This window comes from Euprymna scolopes, chromosome 22 (genome assembly GCF_053919585.1).
Source record: "Euprymna scolopes isolate OS-2025 chromosome 22, ASM5391958v1, whole genome shotgun sequence".
NCBI lineage: Eukaryota > Metazoa > Mollusca > Cephalopoda > Sepiida > Sepiolidae > Euprymna > Euprymna scolopes.
This window is the reverse complement of record NC_136503.1, coordinates 97,788,585-97,809,009: the sequence shown is the minus strand read 5'-3', so window position 1 is coordinate 97,809,009 and position 20,425 is coordinate 97,788,585. Positions and strand designations below refer to the sequence as shown.

General features: G+C 33.8%; 1 protein-coding gene and 1 pseudogene across 3 annotated transcripts in view; both read right to left on the bottom strand.

Annotated features, from left to right (window-relative positions):
- LOC145243555 (neuronal PAS domain-containing protein 2-like) overlaps positions 1 to 20,425 on the bottom strand; it is a 117,601-nt gene that overhangs the window by 10,831 nt on the left and 86,345 nt on the right. For 2 of the 3 annotated variants that reach the window (XM_080106533.1, XM_080106534.1), the window contains exons 9-12: positions 19,290 to 19,396; positions 15,619 to 15,766; positions 12,279 to 12,442; positions 7,830 to 8,494 (exon numbers count right to left, since the gene is read on the bottom strand). In XM_080106533.1, the coding sequence (XP_079962659.1) occupies positions 7,830 to 8,494; positions 12,279 to 12,442; positions 15,619 to 15,766; positions 19,290 to 19,396 (1,084 nt within the window). Of the gene's footprint in view, positions 1 to 7,766; positions 8,495 to 12,278; positions 12,443 to 15,618; positions 15,767 to 19,289; positions 19,397 to 20,425 lie in introns of all 3 variants that reach the window. The other variant, XM_080106532.1, reaches the window with a different exon arrangement.
- On the bottom strand, positions 12,853 to 12,969 carry LOC145244226 (5S ribosomal RNA; annotated as a pseudogene).

Here is a 20,425-nt window from a genome sequence, read left to right as displayed (position 1 = left end):
GTATGAAAATTTCATATTCTAAAAATCACAAAAATTGATCAAGTATTTTTGTCTTTTATTAAAAAAAAATCAAATTCTACAATTTTTAGCAATTAAAAAGTGGTGACAAGGCAAATTGGTTCGTTCACTTTTTCTCTGCCTATATCTCTTCTCTGCATGTATTCTTTTTTTTTTTTTTACATTTTTCTCAATCATTCTTTTTCTTTTTTCTACCCCAGCGTTTTTCATAATTTTTGGATATGTTCATTACTGTGACGTGATAATTCAGTAGATGCCATTGGCTCCACTTGGAATTCAATATTCCAATTTTGGAATTTCAACTTGGCCTTTTGGCCAAGATCAAAGTGTAGTATCTGTTTCGGCAGATACTGCAAGCAAAGACCCTATGTGGGGGCAACCCCACAGATAAGACCTTGGTCAATGTAGGGGCAACCCTTCATACCAATTGTCACTATCCAGCTCCCCTACTCCCCAGGGAGTTAGTCCCCATTTCCCCTTCACTCCTCACTTTAAAAAACGGCCTTATGCCTAATTTGCTCAGTGGGGGAGCAAATAAATACCTCAAAGTGTAGTATCTGTTCTTCAGATGCGACACTTCCATTTCTCGTTCTCTTTCAGTGGAGGAGAAATCCTTCATGACTGAGACAATTTTTATTTTTGTACCTTTTCTCCACATTAAAAAACGACCCTTGTGTCTAACTCTGTCCCGTGGGGAGGCATTGTAAATAGGTACAATAACAAAGATAAGCCGATAATGCAAATCAGGATTGTCTTCCTTGCATCAGTTTAATCGGTTATAGTCAGCTAACATACTTCCTAACTTTTGGTGTGTGTGCCACTCGAAGTGGGTGACAAGACAAATCAGTTCCTTCACTTTTATTGTTTTTCAATATTTCTATTGTGAGACGATTTATTGAAATAAAATAGAAGAAAAGAACATTATTGAAAAGTATACAAAATAAAAATTAACAAAATTATACAGATAAAATAACATAATTGGTTTTTATTTGCACTTTTAATAATTTTTTTTTTAAGTTTTTATTTTATTAAAAATTTTAAAATATATAAATAATAAAAATAACAGTTTATACTTGTAGATTTAAAAAAAATTAAAAAATAAGTTTTTATTTTATTTGAAATTTTATGAGAAATATGTTTATGAAATTATTTTTAAACCTGTTTTCAATAATTTCAATAATTTAATAATCATTGAAAAGTTTTTTGGTCTTATTTTTTATTAAGAACGATTGAATTAGTTTTATTTTTTTTTAAAGAATTATTGAAAACAATTTTTGCACTGTTTTTTTGAAAACGCATTTAAAAATAATTTTATAAACATTTTACATAAAATTTAAAATAAAATAAAAAATTTTATGCTATTATTAAAAGTATGAATCAAAACTAATTGTGTTATTTTTATCATTCCATAAAAATATTTCTTATAAAATTTCAAATAAAATAAAAACTTATTGTTTAATTTTGTTATTAAAAGTGCAAATTGAATAATTGTGTTAGTTTTATTTGTATAATTTTGTTGATTTTTATTGCATACTTTTCAATAATGTCCTTTTCTTATATTTTATTTGAATAAATCGCTTCACAATAGAAATACAGCAGAACAATAACAATAAAAATGAAGAAATTGATTTGCCGTGTGACTGCTTCCAGTAGCAGACACACCAAAAGTTAGGAAGCACTTTAGCTGACTAAGTAAACTGATGCAAGGGAGACAATCCTGATTTGTATTATCGGATCTTCTTTTGTTATTCCTATTTACTTGTCTCCCCACAAGGGCAGAGTTAGCAGAATGTCGGTTTTTAATGTGGGGAAATCCAACTTCCCCAAAAAGGGGCACTTTGGATTAGAATAAAAATAAAAGTTGTCTCAGTCATGAAGGATTTTTTCTCTACTGACCGAGGACAGAAAAAGTGACATACAGATACTGTACTGTGATCTTGGCCTGAAGACCAAGTGTAGCAAAATTTGAAAACTGAAATATATCTACTGAATTGCCATGTCACAGTAATGAACATATCCAAAAATTATGAAAAACGATGAGGTAGAAGATTATTAATGAAAATAGTTTAGGAAGACAATTAGTGAAAATTGAGTGTTGCAAAAAAAAAAAAAAAAAAAAAAATTGGAGCATTCTAATTGTAATAAAAAGGAGGCAAATATTTTCTGAAAATTGAAAATCATTGGCCAATTTAGCATAACTTGATTTACACTTATTATCTGAACCTCTAGCAGATCAACAGTTCTATGGTATTAAGAGTTACGTTATTTGACTGCAGCTATGCAGATGATTAGAGGACAATGGATAGATGCAAATGTGCAAGTCGGATGCCACAGCGATGCGGAAGGTAATAGCAACCCAACCCATGTATTCTGCCAAGTTAAAATCATGTGATGTCTTCAGAGGAATCGGACCAACAATGGACCGAGGTCTATGGAAAACACTAAGCATGATTTCATCTATGGCATGAACATGCCATGATATGAAAAGAAGAAAAGTCCTTTACAAATAGTTTTATTATCGATTACACTGGATTTTTAGTGATGAAGATGTACTTTACTTTGCACAAACTATCAATTATCAATAAACACAAGTAACTTTCTGAAACAAGTCTGGATCTGTATTCATTATTCAAATTGGTTATCTATCTTGTACTTGTGGAGACCCTGTGATCCGTAGACCTTGCTCTGAAAACCCATGCCTTACATCAAGTGGTTCCATACCTTTTCTGGAGCAATTTAAAAACAAAAAAAAATTATATATATATATATATATATATATATATATAAAATGAAGGAATTGATTTGCCTTGTGACTGCTTCCAGTAGCAGACACACCAAAAGTTAGGAAGCACTTTAGCTGACTATAACTAAGTAAACTGATGCAAGGGAGACATAATATATATATATATATATATATATATATATATATATATATATATAAATAATACAACTAATAAACACATAATCAAGATCGACTTCCATTTCTTTGACACTATTCATTATTCAAATTGGTTAGGACCCTCTATCTTGTACTTGCGGAGACCCTGTGGTCCGTAGACCTCTCTTTGAAAACCCCTGCCCTGCCTTACATCAAGTGGTTCCATACCTTCTCTGGAGCAATTTAAAAAAAACAAAAATATTATATATATAAACTCCAAAACTAAAACATTACCGACATACCAAGCGCCTCCTCCCACCTTCCCCCCTTGTTCCTTTCCTCTCTTTCTTCCGCCCTCCTCGCACCGCCCCTTGACCTCATTCACTCTTTCACTCTTTCATCCCATAATAACAAACATTTCTGTAAAAGTCTGAGGAAGCTACAGACGGCCAAAAAAACGGCCGTGTAGCTGAAACAATAATGTAACTTAACAGAAAGATACGGTAATAAAAAATAAAACGCATATTTGCTCTACAACAGTATTGAGCACTTTCTTCAGTTTTTATTAATTACCATTTCTACTCAATATATATATATATATATATATATATATATAATACAACTAATAAACACATACTCAAGATCAACTTCCATTTCTTTGACACTAGCAGGGAAATGCGATGTTGCTCGGGATGGAATGAAGATTGCGACTATGGACTTTCCCCTATACTTACAATACCTTATAACTTTCTGTTTTCACTGCTCCTTCACTCTTAGCTCATCCCATTTTATCCCCTAATATAGTCAGAACAAGTTGAAATGTTGAAAATATCTCTGAATTAGTTTCTTATATACAACTGCATGCCTGTGGAACTCTGTTCCGTCTGCCTACTGCCCACCGGACTACAACTTGGATGTCTTCAAGTCCAACGTTAACAAATTCCTAATGAACCGCCCCCTTAAGTAAACACTTCATCAAATCTGCACACTAACGTAATGTACTTGCAATAACTCTTATCCCTGAGTGGCTTCCGGGCCTTGATAAGTGGTGATCACTGTGTAAAAAAAAAAAAAAAAAAAAATACACAGATTAAATTTCAATAAAATATATGTATTTGAAGTTTTAAGGGAGTTTTGTCCCCATGTGTCGTATAGAGTTGAAGGCAAGTAGATATTTCACACATAAACAGCAATAGAGATTTTAAACCACTTCCATTGTCTTCGTCAGAGAATTTTATACATATGGTATTAATTTCATAAAAATATGACATACTAGCAGGGAGACTTGAAGTTATCCGGGATGGAATGAGGATCAGCAAGTGTTCAACTATCCCATATTTTTTATTGTCATAGAAATCAGTGAAATCGCCCATTTTTTAATCAAATCAATTGATTGCCTGCTTTAGCTAGCTCCCCTCCCCCTCCACAATATACAGAGAGGAAGTTTCATATGCCTCCTTACAGTTACTTAGTCCACAATATGTTGTGGTTTACATTGCACTGTAGAGAATCGACTGTTGATTTTATAAAATTATCTGCAAATAATGATTTCGCTTAAATTTTAAGAGGCAAAAGTCAAGTATCATGGTTCAATTGTACTCTAAACGGGAACATTCATTTTTAATGTGCCCCTGTCTTATTAAAGAACCAACTGTTGATTTTATGAAATTATTTTTATATAATCACTAGGGCTATGACAACAGCATATTCTTTTCATTATTTTGACTCCCGAGTGTGTATCCGTTGTTATCTTATATGCTTTTATATAGTGATGTGGTTCTCAGTTGATGAACTGTGTCGTATATATACTCGGGAGTTAAAACAATGAAAAGAATATGCTGTTGTCATAGCCCTAATAATCACTTGAAATAAAGTTAAACATACAAAAGTACAGTATCATGGTTCAATTGTGTTCTAAAAAGAAATATTCATTTCGAACACATTCATGTTTCATAAAAGAATCTAAAGTTAATTTTATAGGCTGAACGTTTCTATTTGTGTGCTGATACAACTTATATGTATTATAACCAAATTTTTCCGCCATGAATTCATGGAAAAGAAGTTTTACAACAATTCATTATTTAGCATTTTATAAAGAAAAAATATTCTATTTTATCATTATCATCGTCATATGGTTTTTCTGCATGCTTTTCTATATGTTAGAATCTCAATTCATTTAGAGGCAAAGTATTTATATGGGCACATGCCTTTAAAATCTAACATGTGTTTACTCAAATTGCACACACACATACGCAGTATGCACCAGTTACTTGTCCTTGTAATTTCTGTTTGCCCAACAGGTGGCGTTCTCTACTCCCATTTTCTTTCTCTCTCTCAATCTTCCCCTTTTTGATTCAAACCTCCAATATGAGCAGATACAAATCTTAGACCAGACGCGTTCACCTTCTTCAAGGTAGGATCGAATACTTGTGTATACCTTAACAGACTCTTACATACACAATAAACATCCAACATATACTTCAACAAACTCTCGTATACATTGACACAGACATACACGCAACGAACATTTTTTTACATGCATGCAAGTTCATATACACATAAACACTAATGTTCGTAACCTTTCTGTATAAATAAATATTCCTTGTACATATGTAAATATGTAAACCTGCTTTGACGTGCTTCATTTTAATGTTTTAATTGTACTCATAACATGCGCCCTTATTGTTGATGGTTTTCGTTATACTGTACGATCTGCAAATGACGACCTTCAACCCTTCTAGTAATCAGACATGCAACCTTCTCAATAATCGGTTCCACAATGCAGCTTATAATCGACAGCCTATAGCGGGCGACAAAACCGCTCTGGGGTCCCCCACACTTATGACTTTTGGAGTCCAACATTAAAATTTGGCCTATTTACATAAAATAATCATGAAGCAGGCAATATGCAATATTTCATCTTAAAATAAAAAAAACGAATTGGAATGAACAAAAAAAAAAAACATCAAATGATTTAGGAGGTCCATTTTAAATGGTGACACCTTCCCTCCCATCCGTAAAAAAATGCCACCCATGGAATCATTAATGAAATTAACAATTTTTTCTGCAATCCAAACTTGATACAAATAAACATGCTTGAGTTGTCCACCAAGTTTCAGACAGAAATGTCCAACAGTCATTATCTTAGTGGCATTCCATAATAGGGTCCAAATGAATGCTTTTGTGCTGCACACAACATGCAAAATTATCATTAACTCTGACACTTTTTTCTTGCTGCATCCTGTTGCCACCATTGTTCATCCCACCTAACATTTCTTCACTGCCCAAGGATTTTTTTATTCACATTCACCCCTAACAAGGCATATCTCTACTTGGACGTAAGGGCTACTATTTGGAACTATGCCTAGAAAAGATTAACAAGATATTGGTTTACATTACATTTGAATTTCTGCATATCATTACAGTCAGAGAAGCAGGCAGCAGGAAGGGACTTTTTTTTTTTTTTTTTTTTTTACATGGGGGTCACCACTTATCAAGGCCCGAAGGCCACTCAGGGATAAGGGTTATTGTGTGTACAGTAATCAATGAGATAGTATTGTAGTAATCATTAGTATTGGGGGTTTTGATAGAGTGTCTTACTTAAGGGGGTGGTTTGTCAGGAGTTTGTTTATGCTGGACTTGAAGACGTCCAAGTTGTAGTCAGGTGGGAAACAGGCAAGCGGCAGAGAGTTCCACTGGCGTGCAGTTCTAAGAAAGGAGCTTTGCTCATGGAATCTACGTTTGGATTTAGGCACAGATAAAGAGTGGGGGAAAATTATTGACAGTAGTTTCAGCCAGAGGGGTGTTTCTCGTGAAAGATTGGCGAGGGGGGACGAGGGATTGGAGCTCAGACAAGCACCTGCCATGGAAATAACGATAAAACAAAGACAGGCTCGCAACGTCTCTTCTGTGGGAGACACACAGTTATAGTCTTTGGTGCGGTTTCAAGTGAAGATCACATCATGTCACCTCACATGTTCGGTCGGCTTAAAAGTCAACACCAAAGTGTACCTGGACGTGCTGAAGAGTGCAGTGATCCCTTCATGCAATTAGGTGGCCGCTGGCAGACACTAGATGTGGCAGCAGGACTCAGCACCAGCCCACACGTCCAAAGAGACCCAGTTCTGGTTTCAGAGAATGTTACGACTGTGTACCCTTCTCTCACTGGCTCCCCCATCCCCTGACCTGAACCTGCTGGAGTACTTTGTTTGGTCATACGTCGAGAACATCACTAACATGATCTCCTACAAGACCAAAGCCAGCTTGATTGCCACAATCTGTCAAGTATTCGTCAAACTTCCGCCGGCACTTTTGGAAAAGGCATGCTCGTAGTTCCGAACCCGTATCGAGGCAGTGATTGAAGCTGAAGGCAGCTACATTCAACAGATGTCAGCTCTACTACATAATCAAGTTACCTGAACTGATTTTTTCAATAAAAATTTTAAAATAAAACTGTAGTGTTGTTTTCTTTGAGGGGACAAATTTATCGTTCTACCTTGTAGATTTCCAAGTTCGATAGAAAGATTCTCAAGTTTGACAAGATACACCCGAAGTTGGAGATTACATCAGCCAAAATGTTGTGAGAATAAAATCCAATCCTCATTTCAAAAATTCTAAAAAAAATAATCTCTAGACTATTTTTGAACTGAAAGGGTTGGCTATCATGGCTCAAATCAGGGCAATGCCAAGACAGGAGTGCATCACAATTATTAACAATCTTACAATGCAAAAGTGCATATTGGGAGCATTTAATTTAATGATGATAAAACAAAGACTGTTGGATATTTACTGGTGGACAAGTAAGACATAAACTGAAATATATTTGTAACAAAGATGTTTGGATTGCACAAATAATTGGGAATTTTATTACCGATTTCAATGGTGAGATTTTTTGCAGGTCTCCCTGTATATCATCTGATGTGCAGGTCCTTACTAAATCAGGGCTGACTTGCACAGTCTCCAAGTCGGTGGTCGGAATGGTTGGAGGAGCCATCATCACCATCATCCCAGGAACTGTTAAGCTTGGGTGTGAAGATAAATCAATTGGCGGAAGCGGACTTTGAGATGTGGAAGGAGTGAGTTGTTGTTGTAGGAGTAAGGATTGATGTTGTTGTTGTTGTGATGGTTGTTGTGTTGGTTGCTGTTGCGACGGTTGTTGAGGTGCTGGTGGCTGCGGAGGTGGTGTCGGTTGTGGTAGTATGAGGGCAGATGGTGGAGACTGTTGTTGTTTAACTTCTTGCTTTTGTTGTTGCTTTGTGGTTGAAGGACTTTGTTGAAATGTTGTGCTTGGTGATGCTTGAGTTGGTGTTGATGGTGGGGGTTGTGGTGCAGGAGGAGGTGGATGCTGTGCTTGTAGGTTTTGTTGCTGCACTTGTAGTTTTTGTTGATGTTGCTGCTGCAGGTACTCTGCTAAATTTTGGTGACGCCGAGGCTGCAGTTTGGGTTGCAACTGTGGTAATGGTAAAGTCTGCTGGACTGTCAACTGTGCAACATTTGTTTTCTGTTTAGGTTTAGTTGCCAACATTGTTTGTTCTTCCAAAGTAGAGTGTGGTTTCTCAGCAATGTCGGCTTGGTCACTTAATATCCGTAGGTTTGGAGCTAGAGATAAAAATTTTATTAAAAGAAAAAAACAGAAAATAAAATTATAAAATGAAAACAAACACTTTATAATAACAAAATGTTAAACAAAAAAAAGGAGACTTCAAAAAAGAAAAGATTTTATAAAAACAAATATTTAAAAGCAAAAACAAAATTAAACATGAAAATGTTGAAGAAAAAAAAAACTTTTAAAAAAAAAGTTGAGAAAAAAATATAAAAATAAGGAAACTTCAGTGCTTATTCAGAATTGTAAAAAGTTGAAAAAATATTTAATTAAAAAAATCTTAAAATTAAAAAATCTTACAAAACAAAAAATGATAAAAAAAAACTTGAAAATACAAAAAACATAATACAAAAAAACATGAAAATACAAAAAACATAATACAAAAGAATATGAAAATACAAAAAACATAATAAAAAAAACATGAATACAAAAAAAAACATGAAAATACAAAAAAAACATGAAAATAAGAAACTTCAGTACTTATTCAGAATTACACTTATTTATAAAAAAGAATCTTTATGATATACCAGAACAAAGATGTTACATTCCAAAAATCATAAATTAATTAAGTAGTTTTTTTTCTAAACTACAAAAATCAAAATTCACGATTATTCTATACAAGCACCCAAATTTCAAGCAAGAAAAAATTCAAAAGAAAAATAAATAGAAAAGATTGTAGTGACTGAGCAAGACCTTTGAGTAGTAGTAGTAGTGTAGGGGACTAGGATATATAAATACCCCAATCCCGTTACAAAAGAATAATGAAACGAATGGGAATTGAAGGAAACAAAGACTCAAGTAATGGATAAGATAAACGTCGTTTATTTGCTGTTGAAAGAAATGAACATTTTAGTTATAACATGTCCGCGCGTATGTAACCAATGTCCGTTGCAGGACTGGTGTTGTAGCAAGAAAAGGAAATGTGTTTTCATCTCAAGTTTGGGTCACTATTGTTTATTCGCGCGTGGGAATTGAAGTGAGTGTTGTAGTGGAAATGAGAATCCAGCGTGTAGGCAAGGAAGAGGATATTAGAGTTGTCATCAGTTAGTAGTCAGCTACGCGAAGGTGTTCTTAGTGGCCAGTAGTAGATGGAGAGAGAAAGAGGGAGAATGTATACATACAGTCATTAGCTCGTGCCCCATACATAGTAGGAAGTGGGTGTGAGGTGCGCGTGCGCGCGCGCCGAAACGGCGGCGGCTTGTTCGTCCAACCCCTCTAGTTGAGAGTTGGTCCTAAAAAGAGGATTAGAAATAGCTTGTCTCCATGTTTTATACTCGCTTCTGGAGTGTCTTTTGCGCATGTGTATTTCCTTAGAAAGCGGAAGTGACGTCGTCCATGTGTGTGTTCGTGTTCGCGTGTGTGAGTACATGTGTATACGTAAGCGTGTGTGTATATATACGTGAATGTGAGTGTATGTACGCGAACGTGAATATGTGTACATATGTGGACGTGGGCGCGTATATTTGTGTGCATGTATGTATATGACAGCTTGAAATATGAATGTGTGTTTTGTGTGAGACTTGAAAAAGGCTCGTACAGTAGAAAAGCGAATAACAGAGGCTCAAATTGATAAAAAATTTGAACAAAGCAATTACATGATTAAGCACTAGTCCACCACTTCACAGGCAATAAACTTTTATCCAATTGATAGTATGGATTTAGACAAGCCTGTTCAACTGCAGATATTCTAATTATAATCTCTGAATGTATATACCAAACACTGGATAAGGCAGGGGAGGCTAGGTCAGTAGCCCTAAACATATCTAAGGCATTTGACAGGGTTTGGCATGATGGACTTCTCATGAAAATCAAATCCTATGGCATTGCTGGACATATACTTAACATAATCAAGTCCTTTTTAGATATGAGAAAAATCCAGGTTATCCTGAATAGTCATACACCTAAACAATATGATATAAATGTGGGTGTGCCACAGGGATCAATCCTTGAGCCTTTATTATTTCTGATATTCATAAATGACCTCTCTGAGGTGCGAGATTTGCAGATGACACCATGCTCTATAACAAGCATGAGGGTAAAACAAATAAACACATATCTAAGGAAAAACTTTAGAGGAAGACCTCCAGTCTGTAGTGGAATAGGTCTGTAACTGGTTGGTAATGTTCAATGCTGCCAAGATAAACTTATTTCCTTTAATAATTATTGAAAGAACCGTTCTTGACCACTGATTTCCATGGCTAATAATACACTGCCTGAAAGTACTTCCCTCAAGCTCCTAGGATTAACATTCACAAACATGAATTGGAACAAATACATTGAAGTAATTGCCAAGACTGCTGTAAGGAAGGTGGGCTCTCTCTATCGTGCTAAAAGGCTACTCACACCCAAAAGTATCCTGTATCTCTATAAGGCCACGATTCACCCATACATCCAGTATTGTTGCCACATCTGGGCTGATGCATCTGCCACTAGTCTCTCGCTCCAAGACAGGGTTAAAAAAAGTCATCAACCTAATAGATCCTGAACTATCAACTAAACTCCAACCTCTGTCCCATCACCAAAACGTGGCATCTTTGTGCCTGTTTCACAAGTATTTCAATGGCGAGTGCTCTGACAAACTCAAAGCACTAATATTCCTCAACAACAATACTCTCAACAAACTCGGCAAGCAGCAAAATCCCACCCCTACACTGTAGAAATCCCTAGATGCCATAAAGTCTTCTATTTGCTCGAATGTTTTTCCCTCAGACTGCTGCACTTTGGAATTTCCTCCCAGATCCATGTTTCCCTGACTGTACTGATTCAAGTGTCATGTAAACAGACATCATGTTGCCAATTTTCCGAAATAGTATTCCTGCATAATCTGGTCCCAAATAATAGCCCCTCATTACTAAGTGACTATGCTTTGTTTGGGGTTAAATGAAAATAAATTTCCAAAAAAAAAAAAAAAATCAAAAGAAATAAAAATTTGTAAAGGGAGAAAAAACTTGAAAAAAGAAACTTGTGCTCAGATTTGCAAATATAGGAATTTAAAATATGGGAATATAAAATCATTAACTCTGCTAAAAATTATTAACTGATGTTGGTTAACGGATTGTTGGAAATCAGAAGTTTATTGTCTTCATGATATAAAAAGATATTTTTTAAAACTCCAACCTTCTGGAAGTTTGATTTCTAATAAACATATTTGACCATACATGTTTAGCAGTTGCATGACTGATCTATTTTGCTTGTATTACGATTTACCAATGTAAAGAACTTGAAACTAAGAAAGTTTTCATCAAAATATATGGTATTCAATAACCCTGGAAAAGATTAGTAAATCGAAAAAAAATAAAAAAATTATAAAAAGTTTTTTCTTAATTTTTAAAAGTAAAAAAAGTTCTTAGAAAGTAAATTTTTTTGAAAGTAAAAAAGTAAAAAAAATAGTAAATAAGTTTTAAAAAAGTAAAAAGAAAGGTTTTAAAAAGTTTTTAAAAAAGTAAAAAAGTAACTAAAAAGGGTTTAAAAAAAATAAAAGTAAAAAGTAAAAAAGGTAAAAAAGTTTTTAAAAAAAATAAAAAAGTAAAAAAGTAAACAAAATTTTAAAAAGTTTTAAAGTAAAAAATGTAAAAATAGTTTAAAAATAAGAGAAAAAAGAAGCTTAAAAAATAAAGTTAAAAAAAGTGAAAAAAAATTTTTTTAAATAAGTGAAAAAAGTTTGTAAAAAAAGTATTTTTTAAAGTAAAACAAAAAAAAAATAAATAAAAAAATTTTTTTAATAATAAAAAATAAAAAATTTTTTTTAAAAAAAGTAGTAAAAAAAAAAAAAATATTTACCAGGAGGTGATCCTCCAATAACACTGGTAAGTTCGATCGCCCAAGCCGGAGAAGTTTGACGAGTTGAAGATTTTTCAGGTGTAGCATTTACTGATCGGGATACTTCGACGTCTTCTTCATCAAAACCCAATTCTTTCCGTAAATGCATTCGGACATCCGAATAACTGAAGGAAACAAATTTTATAACAGAAAATTTTATAAAAAAAGAATAAAAAACTAGAATTTATTTCATATATACAGGTTTTACAATAATATTATTCAAATTATTTTATTTTAGAAGATTCGTCTTTCTTCAGTTTTGAAATATAATGAATAACCCCTATGAGAGCTGTGTGTATAATTGTGAAGCAACCACACCTCTCCTAACTTGGCACTGCTTGAGTCCAATGGAAAGGAGAAATCCAGGATGACTGAAAACAATGCCAAGATAAACATGCATACAGCACTCCATCCATCCATAGCCTTGGGCCTCTGGAGGGGCATAGGCCATCTACAACTTTGTAGATGCGTTTGTAGCAAGGAGTTCTTTTTACAGGGTGAGGGTGCTGACCCCATGCCCAACCTTCCCAGAAGGTACATACAGCACCTAGCCTTCCCAAGTGGTCACCCATCTGGTACTAGCCAGGCTCAATGTTGCTTAACTTCGGTGATCTGGTGAGGACCGGTGTGTCAACATGATTGTGCCATACGCATACAGCACTAGGAATTCCCAAATGGTCACTCATTTTAGTACTGACCAGGCTCAACGTTGCTTAACTTTTGTGAGCTAACAGGAACTCGTGCATTAACGTGTTTTTGCTGTATACAGCACACAATAAATTCAGGCTTAGGAGATTAAAAGAGTTTAAAAAAATAATAACCTCTAGAATAGAGTTCAGGTTTTAAAAAATAAGGAAAAGTCAGGTTTTGTGATGAAAATAATGTCTTTATGAAAAAAGAAAAAAATCAGAAAATTACTTTCACCATGACTAATGTTTGTACAAAATTAAAAAAAATCTAAGGCATGGTTATTGATAAAAATAAACAAATGAATGAACAACGAGTTTGGGGGTAGTTTTACCCCTATAATGCCCCCTAGAGGGCAACCAGAGTTATCCTGGAAAATCCATTCTGGCAAGAATTTACTTTCACCATGACTAATGTTTGTGCAAAATTTCAAAAAACCTAAGGCATGGTTATTGAGAAAAGTGCAAACAAGCGAACGAATGAGGGGGAACAAAGTAAAAGCAGGATTCATGAACAAAAAATATTTTTACATCAAAAATGGTAAATGATATAAAAGTTATTTTTATGAGTCAATTGTTCATGTTCCTTTGTGTTCACTATAAATTGTCTTTATGCTTACAATGGAAATGAGGAATTCGCCTTCATAAGAAATGTGTGCATGTGTGTTGCCTTCATTTATCAGTGTGTGGGAATGTGTGTAAGTTCAGTAGTCAATGTAGATAGTGTGTCTATATGTTTGCCTTTTTTCCGTGTGTGAATACGTGTAACAATAAATAGAAAAGGATAGCAGATTTCATCCATCTTTTCTCCTCTCCATTATATAGCTGAAGGACATGTTATGGCCTCTCTTAACTGGTCTGTATGACTACTTTGGTTAACTAGTTTTATGCCCATTTGGATTTCGTAATTAGCTACAATTATCTTGCAGAATTAATGTTTGTTTTTTTGAATATTAAAATGATTCAGCCTGGTTAAATGATTATGTTTTTATTAATTTTGTGTTTTTATCTTCAGTTTTTCGGAGATTTTTTGTGGAAAAATGTGTTGGGGTTTACTTATGTATAATTTGTAGCAGTGACTTATGTTCACACTATTAGTTAATAATAAGATTTAGAGGCATCTTTCTTTGATGAAATGGCCATTACTGTAGCACTCTTCACGAATCATCATGATCGACTCTAGTTCTGCGCCATTCTGAGTAATTCAGCCATGCTAATATCCGCAATGTCCTTCATGTTGTTTGACATTCTTGTTTTTGGTCTTCCACGTCCTCTCTTGCCAGCGGTTGAAACGAAGAGCAGATCTTTTGTTAGGCCGTCTGTTCTGGCCACATGTCTCAAAAATCACAATTTCCTGTCGTTAATGTTGTCCAGCAGTCTTCAGCATGGTACAATCTTCTTCTGAACTCATTTGTTTGTATATTTGTTCACCCAGCTTACAGGAAGACGTCTACAATAGCACCACAATTCAAAAGCAGTAATTTTCTTCTTGTCTACTTTCTACCAGACCCAACATTCTGCTGCGTATGTTGCGATTGAGAATACCAACGCTTAGAGGCATATTTATACTATGAATAGTCAATAATAAGGGCTTTACATTGCAAATGAAACAGTCGCATTTGCGAGTGAGTTTTCAAAGTAGCAACTAGAAATAATGAAATGCTTAACTTTAGGCGATCGTATTTCTTTCACTGACAATCTTCCAAGACTCAGTACTGAGTGAAAATATCTTTTCAACTTTTTTTTTATATAAAACGAACAAAGTTAAATTATTTAAACAATGAAAGTTTAATAGAATACACTCTTTTTTTTAAGAAGGCTGTTTAAAAAAAAAAACATTTGAAGATATTAGAATGTTTATACCTTCAAGTATCAACATAAAATTTGTTGTATATCTAGAATTACATTTATTTAAAAAAATACAGAAAAATCTTTATGATGTACATACTCGTCACAGAACAAAGATGTCATATTCTAAAAATCATGTGGGTTTGGCTAGTAACTTTTTTATTTGGCTAGTAAAAAAAAATATTTAGTTGTCAAAGGTCAACTAAAGATAAATTTTTCCATAGAGCCCTGATAATTAAAATTTAAAGGGATGTTTATACTATAAATAGTCAATAATTATAAGAATTAAATAGTGCGCTTGAAAGCCAAATACAACATAATATTAGGAAAATAAACAAATATTTTACTTGTTTGAAATTTATCACAAATATATTTCAGAGGTATACTCCATCTTCAGTGTGTTGTTTTGTTTCTTTTTCCTTTTCTTCTTCCTTGCCATGTTGTAAATTTGAAGAAGTGTTTTTAAAGATCCGCACGTTGTATCTAGCGGTTGTATTTTGAAATGTTTAAGAAAAGGAAAATAAAAAAGAAAAAAAACAACACACTGAAGATGGAGTATACCTCTGAAATATATTTGTGATAAATTTCAAACAAGTAAAATATTTGTTTATTTTCCTAATATTACGTTGTGATTTGGCTTTCAAGCACACTTGATGCGTATTTTATTTAATTCAAATTAAAACGTTTCTGTATGAACTCTCATCTTTGACAAATAATTATAAGATTTAAAGGAATATATATACTTTAATGAACAAAACAAGTTTTACCTGAAAACTTTATGAGTACACACAATAAATTCAGGCTTTGAATTCCACTGATGATAAGTGATGTAGTAACGCGTCTTTAGCCAAATCCACTGTTGGCCTTTGGTTAAAAATCTGTAAAAGCAGGAAGTCCCTTCTCCGGCTTGCATTACTGTAAAAAATTAAAGAAATTGTGTTAGTTCAGTTCTAAATTTCATACAGATTCGAGTTCAAAAAGACGCACCTGAAGGTTGGAGGTTACATCAGCTAAAACGTTTTTAAAATAAGCAATACGAGATTAGTAGTACGAATAATATAAATAATCTAAATTATCAATTTTTATCTAAAAAATTTTTGGTCTAATTTGAAAGTCTGTGACATGTAATTATGGGCATGGTTATATGTGGGTGTTTATATGTATGTATGTTTATATGCAGGAGTTTATATATGTGGAAGTTTATATATATATATATATATATATATATATATATATGCGTGTGTGTTTAAATTGTATTTTTGAAATTCACGAACTGTGACAATCAGGCTTTAGTAGTATGTATTCTAATTTCTGCTGTAGCTGTTCATTTGAACCTGAAATCATAAAAATTGGTCAGTCATCTCATAAGATGTATCGCAATAACATACTGAATTTTCAAGCATCTATGAAAATTTTAAATGTCTGTACAAAAAATATTTGGAAACTTATTGAAGGCACCTCATATATATATATATATTTCAATAAATCACTTTACAATAGAAATACTGAAGAAGAATAAATATGAAGAAACTGATTTACATTGTCACCGCTTCAAGTTGTGCTACACCAGAAGTTATGAAGTACGTTAACTGACTATAACCGAAAAAGTCTGACCCCCCCCACACACACACAAGGAAAAAGTGACATTAAATGAATAAAAGAAATTTAAACATTTTGAATAAACAGATAATTGTTTTCAGAACATATTAAAGATGCAAAAGTATTTTATTAAAAGAAGGTAAAAAAATACAGTCCAATTTCTTTCTTTTTCTTAAGTTAAAAACATTTCTTGTTAATTTTGGGCCATACCAGGTCCATTTTCAGAATGAGTTCTAGTGTGTGTTTTTTTTTTTTTTTTTGCAAGTAAAATCCTTGTGTTGTTTTGTCCAAGGCATTTTGTTGTTGTTCATAAATGCACTTTTTATAAAATATTCTATTAATAAAATATGTTTGCATCTTTAACATGTTCTAAAAACAGTTTTATCTGTTTATTCAAAGTTTTTTAGACCCTAATAATGCTTTAAAAGAACTTTAATACCAATTTTTATACTTTTAAAATGAGCAGGCACTAAAAAAGTTTTCAAAGAGTTCAACTGATTCCTCGTACATTTATCAACAACAGATTTTTTATTTTTGTTTTTAATATAGGCAGAATTCTAGACAAGAATATAAACATTTAATTATGGAAGCATTGAAGTTATTTTTTTTTTTAACTTTTGAAATCATTACTATATATTGGCTCACATATAATAATCAATAGAGAATTTGTTTTATAATAATACCAAATCGGGATTAATTAAAATTTCATATTTAAGCGTATTTTGCAACCAGGCAATGCCAGGCAGCCTACTAGTTAAAAATAAACCCACATGTTATATTTATTGATTAAAAAAAAATAACAGTTTGGCCAGAATTCCTCCAAATTAAAAAACGAAAATACAGTAAACTCATTATGATGTACATACCAGTGACAAAATGAAAATATCATATTCCAAAAATCATATAACTTGATCAAGTATTTTTTAATCTAAAATATTATTTTTAAACGATTTTAAGCGATTAATGGGAAACTGTAAGGATTACAAGATTGATCTCGCAAGTTCAATTTATTGTTGAGTTATCTCCCTTTGTTTCTTCAAAATGACAACACAAGACCGTCCCTACTCACTTACTCATAAAATTTTATATTCTTAATTAAAAATAACACTACTTGATCAATTTACATGGTTTTTGGAAAATGACATTTTTGTTTTGGCACAGGTATGTATATGATACAGACTTTATTTTTGTTCTTTATTAGGAGAAATTCTGGACAAGAACAAAGACATTTAATTATTACTAGTGGGAGGGGGAGTTGGATGCGCCCAGCTTTGCCCAGTCATAAAATACGCTTAAATATATTTTGATTTGTCCAGATTTTTTATATATTATTATAAAGTCGTGATTTCAAAGGCAAAAAAAAAAAAAAAAAGTATTTGGGTGGCATCAGTTAGAATCGAAGCCGAAAGCATTCAAAGCTGGTGACATTATGACATTACCACTGTACCAACATGGCACGTATATCTGCCACATCTGGGCTGGTGCATCTGCTACTAGTCTCTCGCTCCTTGACAAGGTTCAAAAGAGAGTTGCAAACCTGATAGGCCCTGAACTGGCATCTAAGCTTCAGCCTCTGTCCCATCGACGAAATGTTGCATCCCTCTGCCTTTTCTACAAGTATTTTAGTGGTGAATGCTCTGACGAACTGCAATCACTTGTGCCCCCACGACGTGAGCACCCTCGACAAACCCGACAGGCTGCTAAATCCCACCCCCACACTGTAGAGATCCCTAGATGTAAAAGATCTTTTTACTCCAATAGTTTCTTCCCCAGAACCGCTAGACTCTGAAATTCCATTCCAGGTCCCTGCTTCCCCAACAGTACTGATGTGCAGAAGTTCAAGTGTAACGTGAACCGACACCTTGCTGCCCAAATCCCTACATAGTACCCCAGTAGTTGTTGCCCCTGATAGTAGCCCCCTACACCAAAGTGGCAATTTGCCTTGTTTGGGGTGAAAATGTAATAAAAAAAAAAAAAAAAAAAAAAATATGGACAGATTAAAAATGAAAATAAACCAAGATAAATGTACAAAATGCATAGCGATTTTTTTCACTTTTTAGCGATTTTTGACCCTTTAAAAACTATTTTAACCGGCTAAAGACCCATAAAAGAATGGTCCATAAAAAATCCAATCATTTGAGACCCCTAGCACCACTCTGCGCCTTTCAATTTCAGAAGAGATAGAGTTTGAAAATATGGAGACAGACATATCACCTTTTATATATTAGATTTGTTTATAATTCAATTATTGTTTTGATTTGCACAAAAAACGAAACAAATTACAAAACTTTTTTTATTATTTGGATTCATCAGACTACTGTAACTTCCAACCTTTTTCAGGTGTGTCTTGTCGAACTCGGGGAATCAGGATGGAATTTCAAACGGAACCCTTTACTTACTTCACGGAGGTAGCATGCTCTTGTTCTGTCAGCTCATAACTAGATAGAGGTCCTAAGTAAGTTGCAATTCTATTTTTCTCTATCCAGTCATGGCTGGCAGAACAAAAGCATGTTACCCACATGAAGTAAATAAAGGTTTTCGTTCGAAATTCCATCAGATCCTTAAGTTCAACAAGATACACCTGGAGAAGGTTAGAGGTTATATCAACCGAAACGTTATGAAAATGGCACTCAAGATGAGAACAGTAATCCAATGAATCTAAATAATATGAATAATCAATCCTCATCCAAAAAATTCAGAAATGTAACACAAAATTTTCGTTCGGCACCTTCAGGTATTTCCGTAAACTGACTGAACAATTCCAATGATAGTATGGTCTTTATACTGTGTAAGCACCTGTTTATTTATTAAAAATAGACAATTAAAAACACATACTTACACTGAATATGGCAAGCTGATAATTTTTCTAAGTCATCAGGGTGATAATAGTCGTATCCTGATGTGCCAAGCACTTCAAAAGGCAAATAACCAATAATAGGTGGCGCCCTTGTGAAAGGAAAAAAAATGAGAAAAACAAGAAAATGTTATTAACGAATTATCAAAACTGTTTTGAAAAGTTTCTATTCACAACAGCAACACATTCGTAAGAGTCACGAGATTGAGTTCCACTTCTTTTGTATTTATCTTGCGTCGTAATACGTTAGGATCCAGTTAGCTAAAACAGGCATGTTAAAACTCATCCCCACCATGGATGTCACAAATATTTAAATTTCATATACAGATTTAAAAGAAAGTTAAACAATACATCAGAAGAAAATAGCAAACAATATCAGATATGTACTCCCAGAACAAACATTATGAACATAAATCAATAATTAAAAACAAAAAAATGTAGAATTAATTCTTTTTTTTGGTGTATTCATTCTTTTACGGATTGTTATTTTCTTGTTTTTTCACATTTTATTGAACTCATCCTCTTGCCTTCTTCCGGTGATTAACTATGACGGGATTGGAATGCTGAGTCTTGTAACTACCAAGTTCTCTCCAATTCTCTCTCTTCTGATCTTGAGCACGTAGTACAATGGGGTAAGGAGTGGCTGGTTACTTTTAATGCATCTAAAACCAAGCTTCTCTCTTTACATCATCAACATTCTGATCCACATCTGGCATCAATTGAAATGAATGGCTCTCGTCTTCAGGAGGCCTCAAGTTTTAACAAGCTTCTGGGCTTGACCATTACTCCTGATCTTAAATGGAACACGTACATCAAATCTGTTGCCAAGGCCGCTGGAAAAATGGTGGGATCTTTCTATCGATCCGGTAGATATCTTACTGCTGATGCTATTCTCTATCTATATAAGAGCCAGGTACGTCCAAGGATGGAATACTGTTGCCACATCTGGGCAGGAGCTGCTAGAAAGGACTTGTCCTGCCTTGATACAGTTCAAAATAGACTTCGTAGCCTCGTAGGAGATGTCCTTTTCTCTTCCTTGCAACCTCTATCTCACAGAAGAGATGTTGCGAGTTTGTCTCTGATGCATCGTTATTTTCATGGAAAGTGTTCGACTGAGCTTC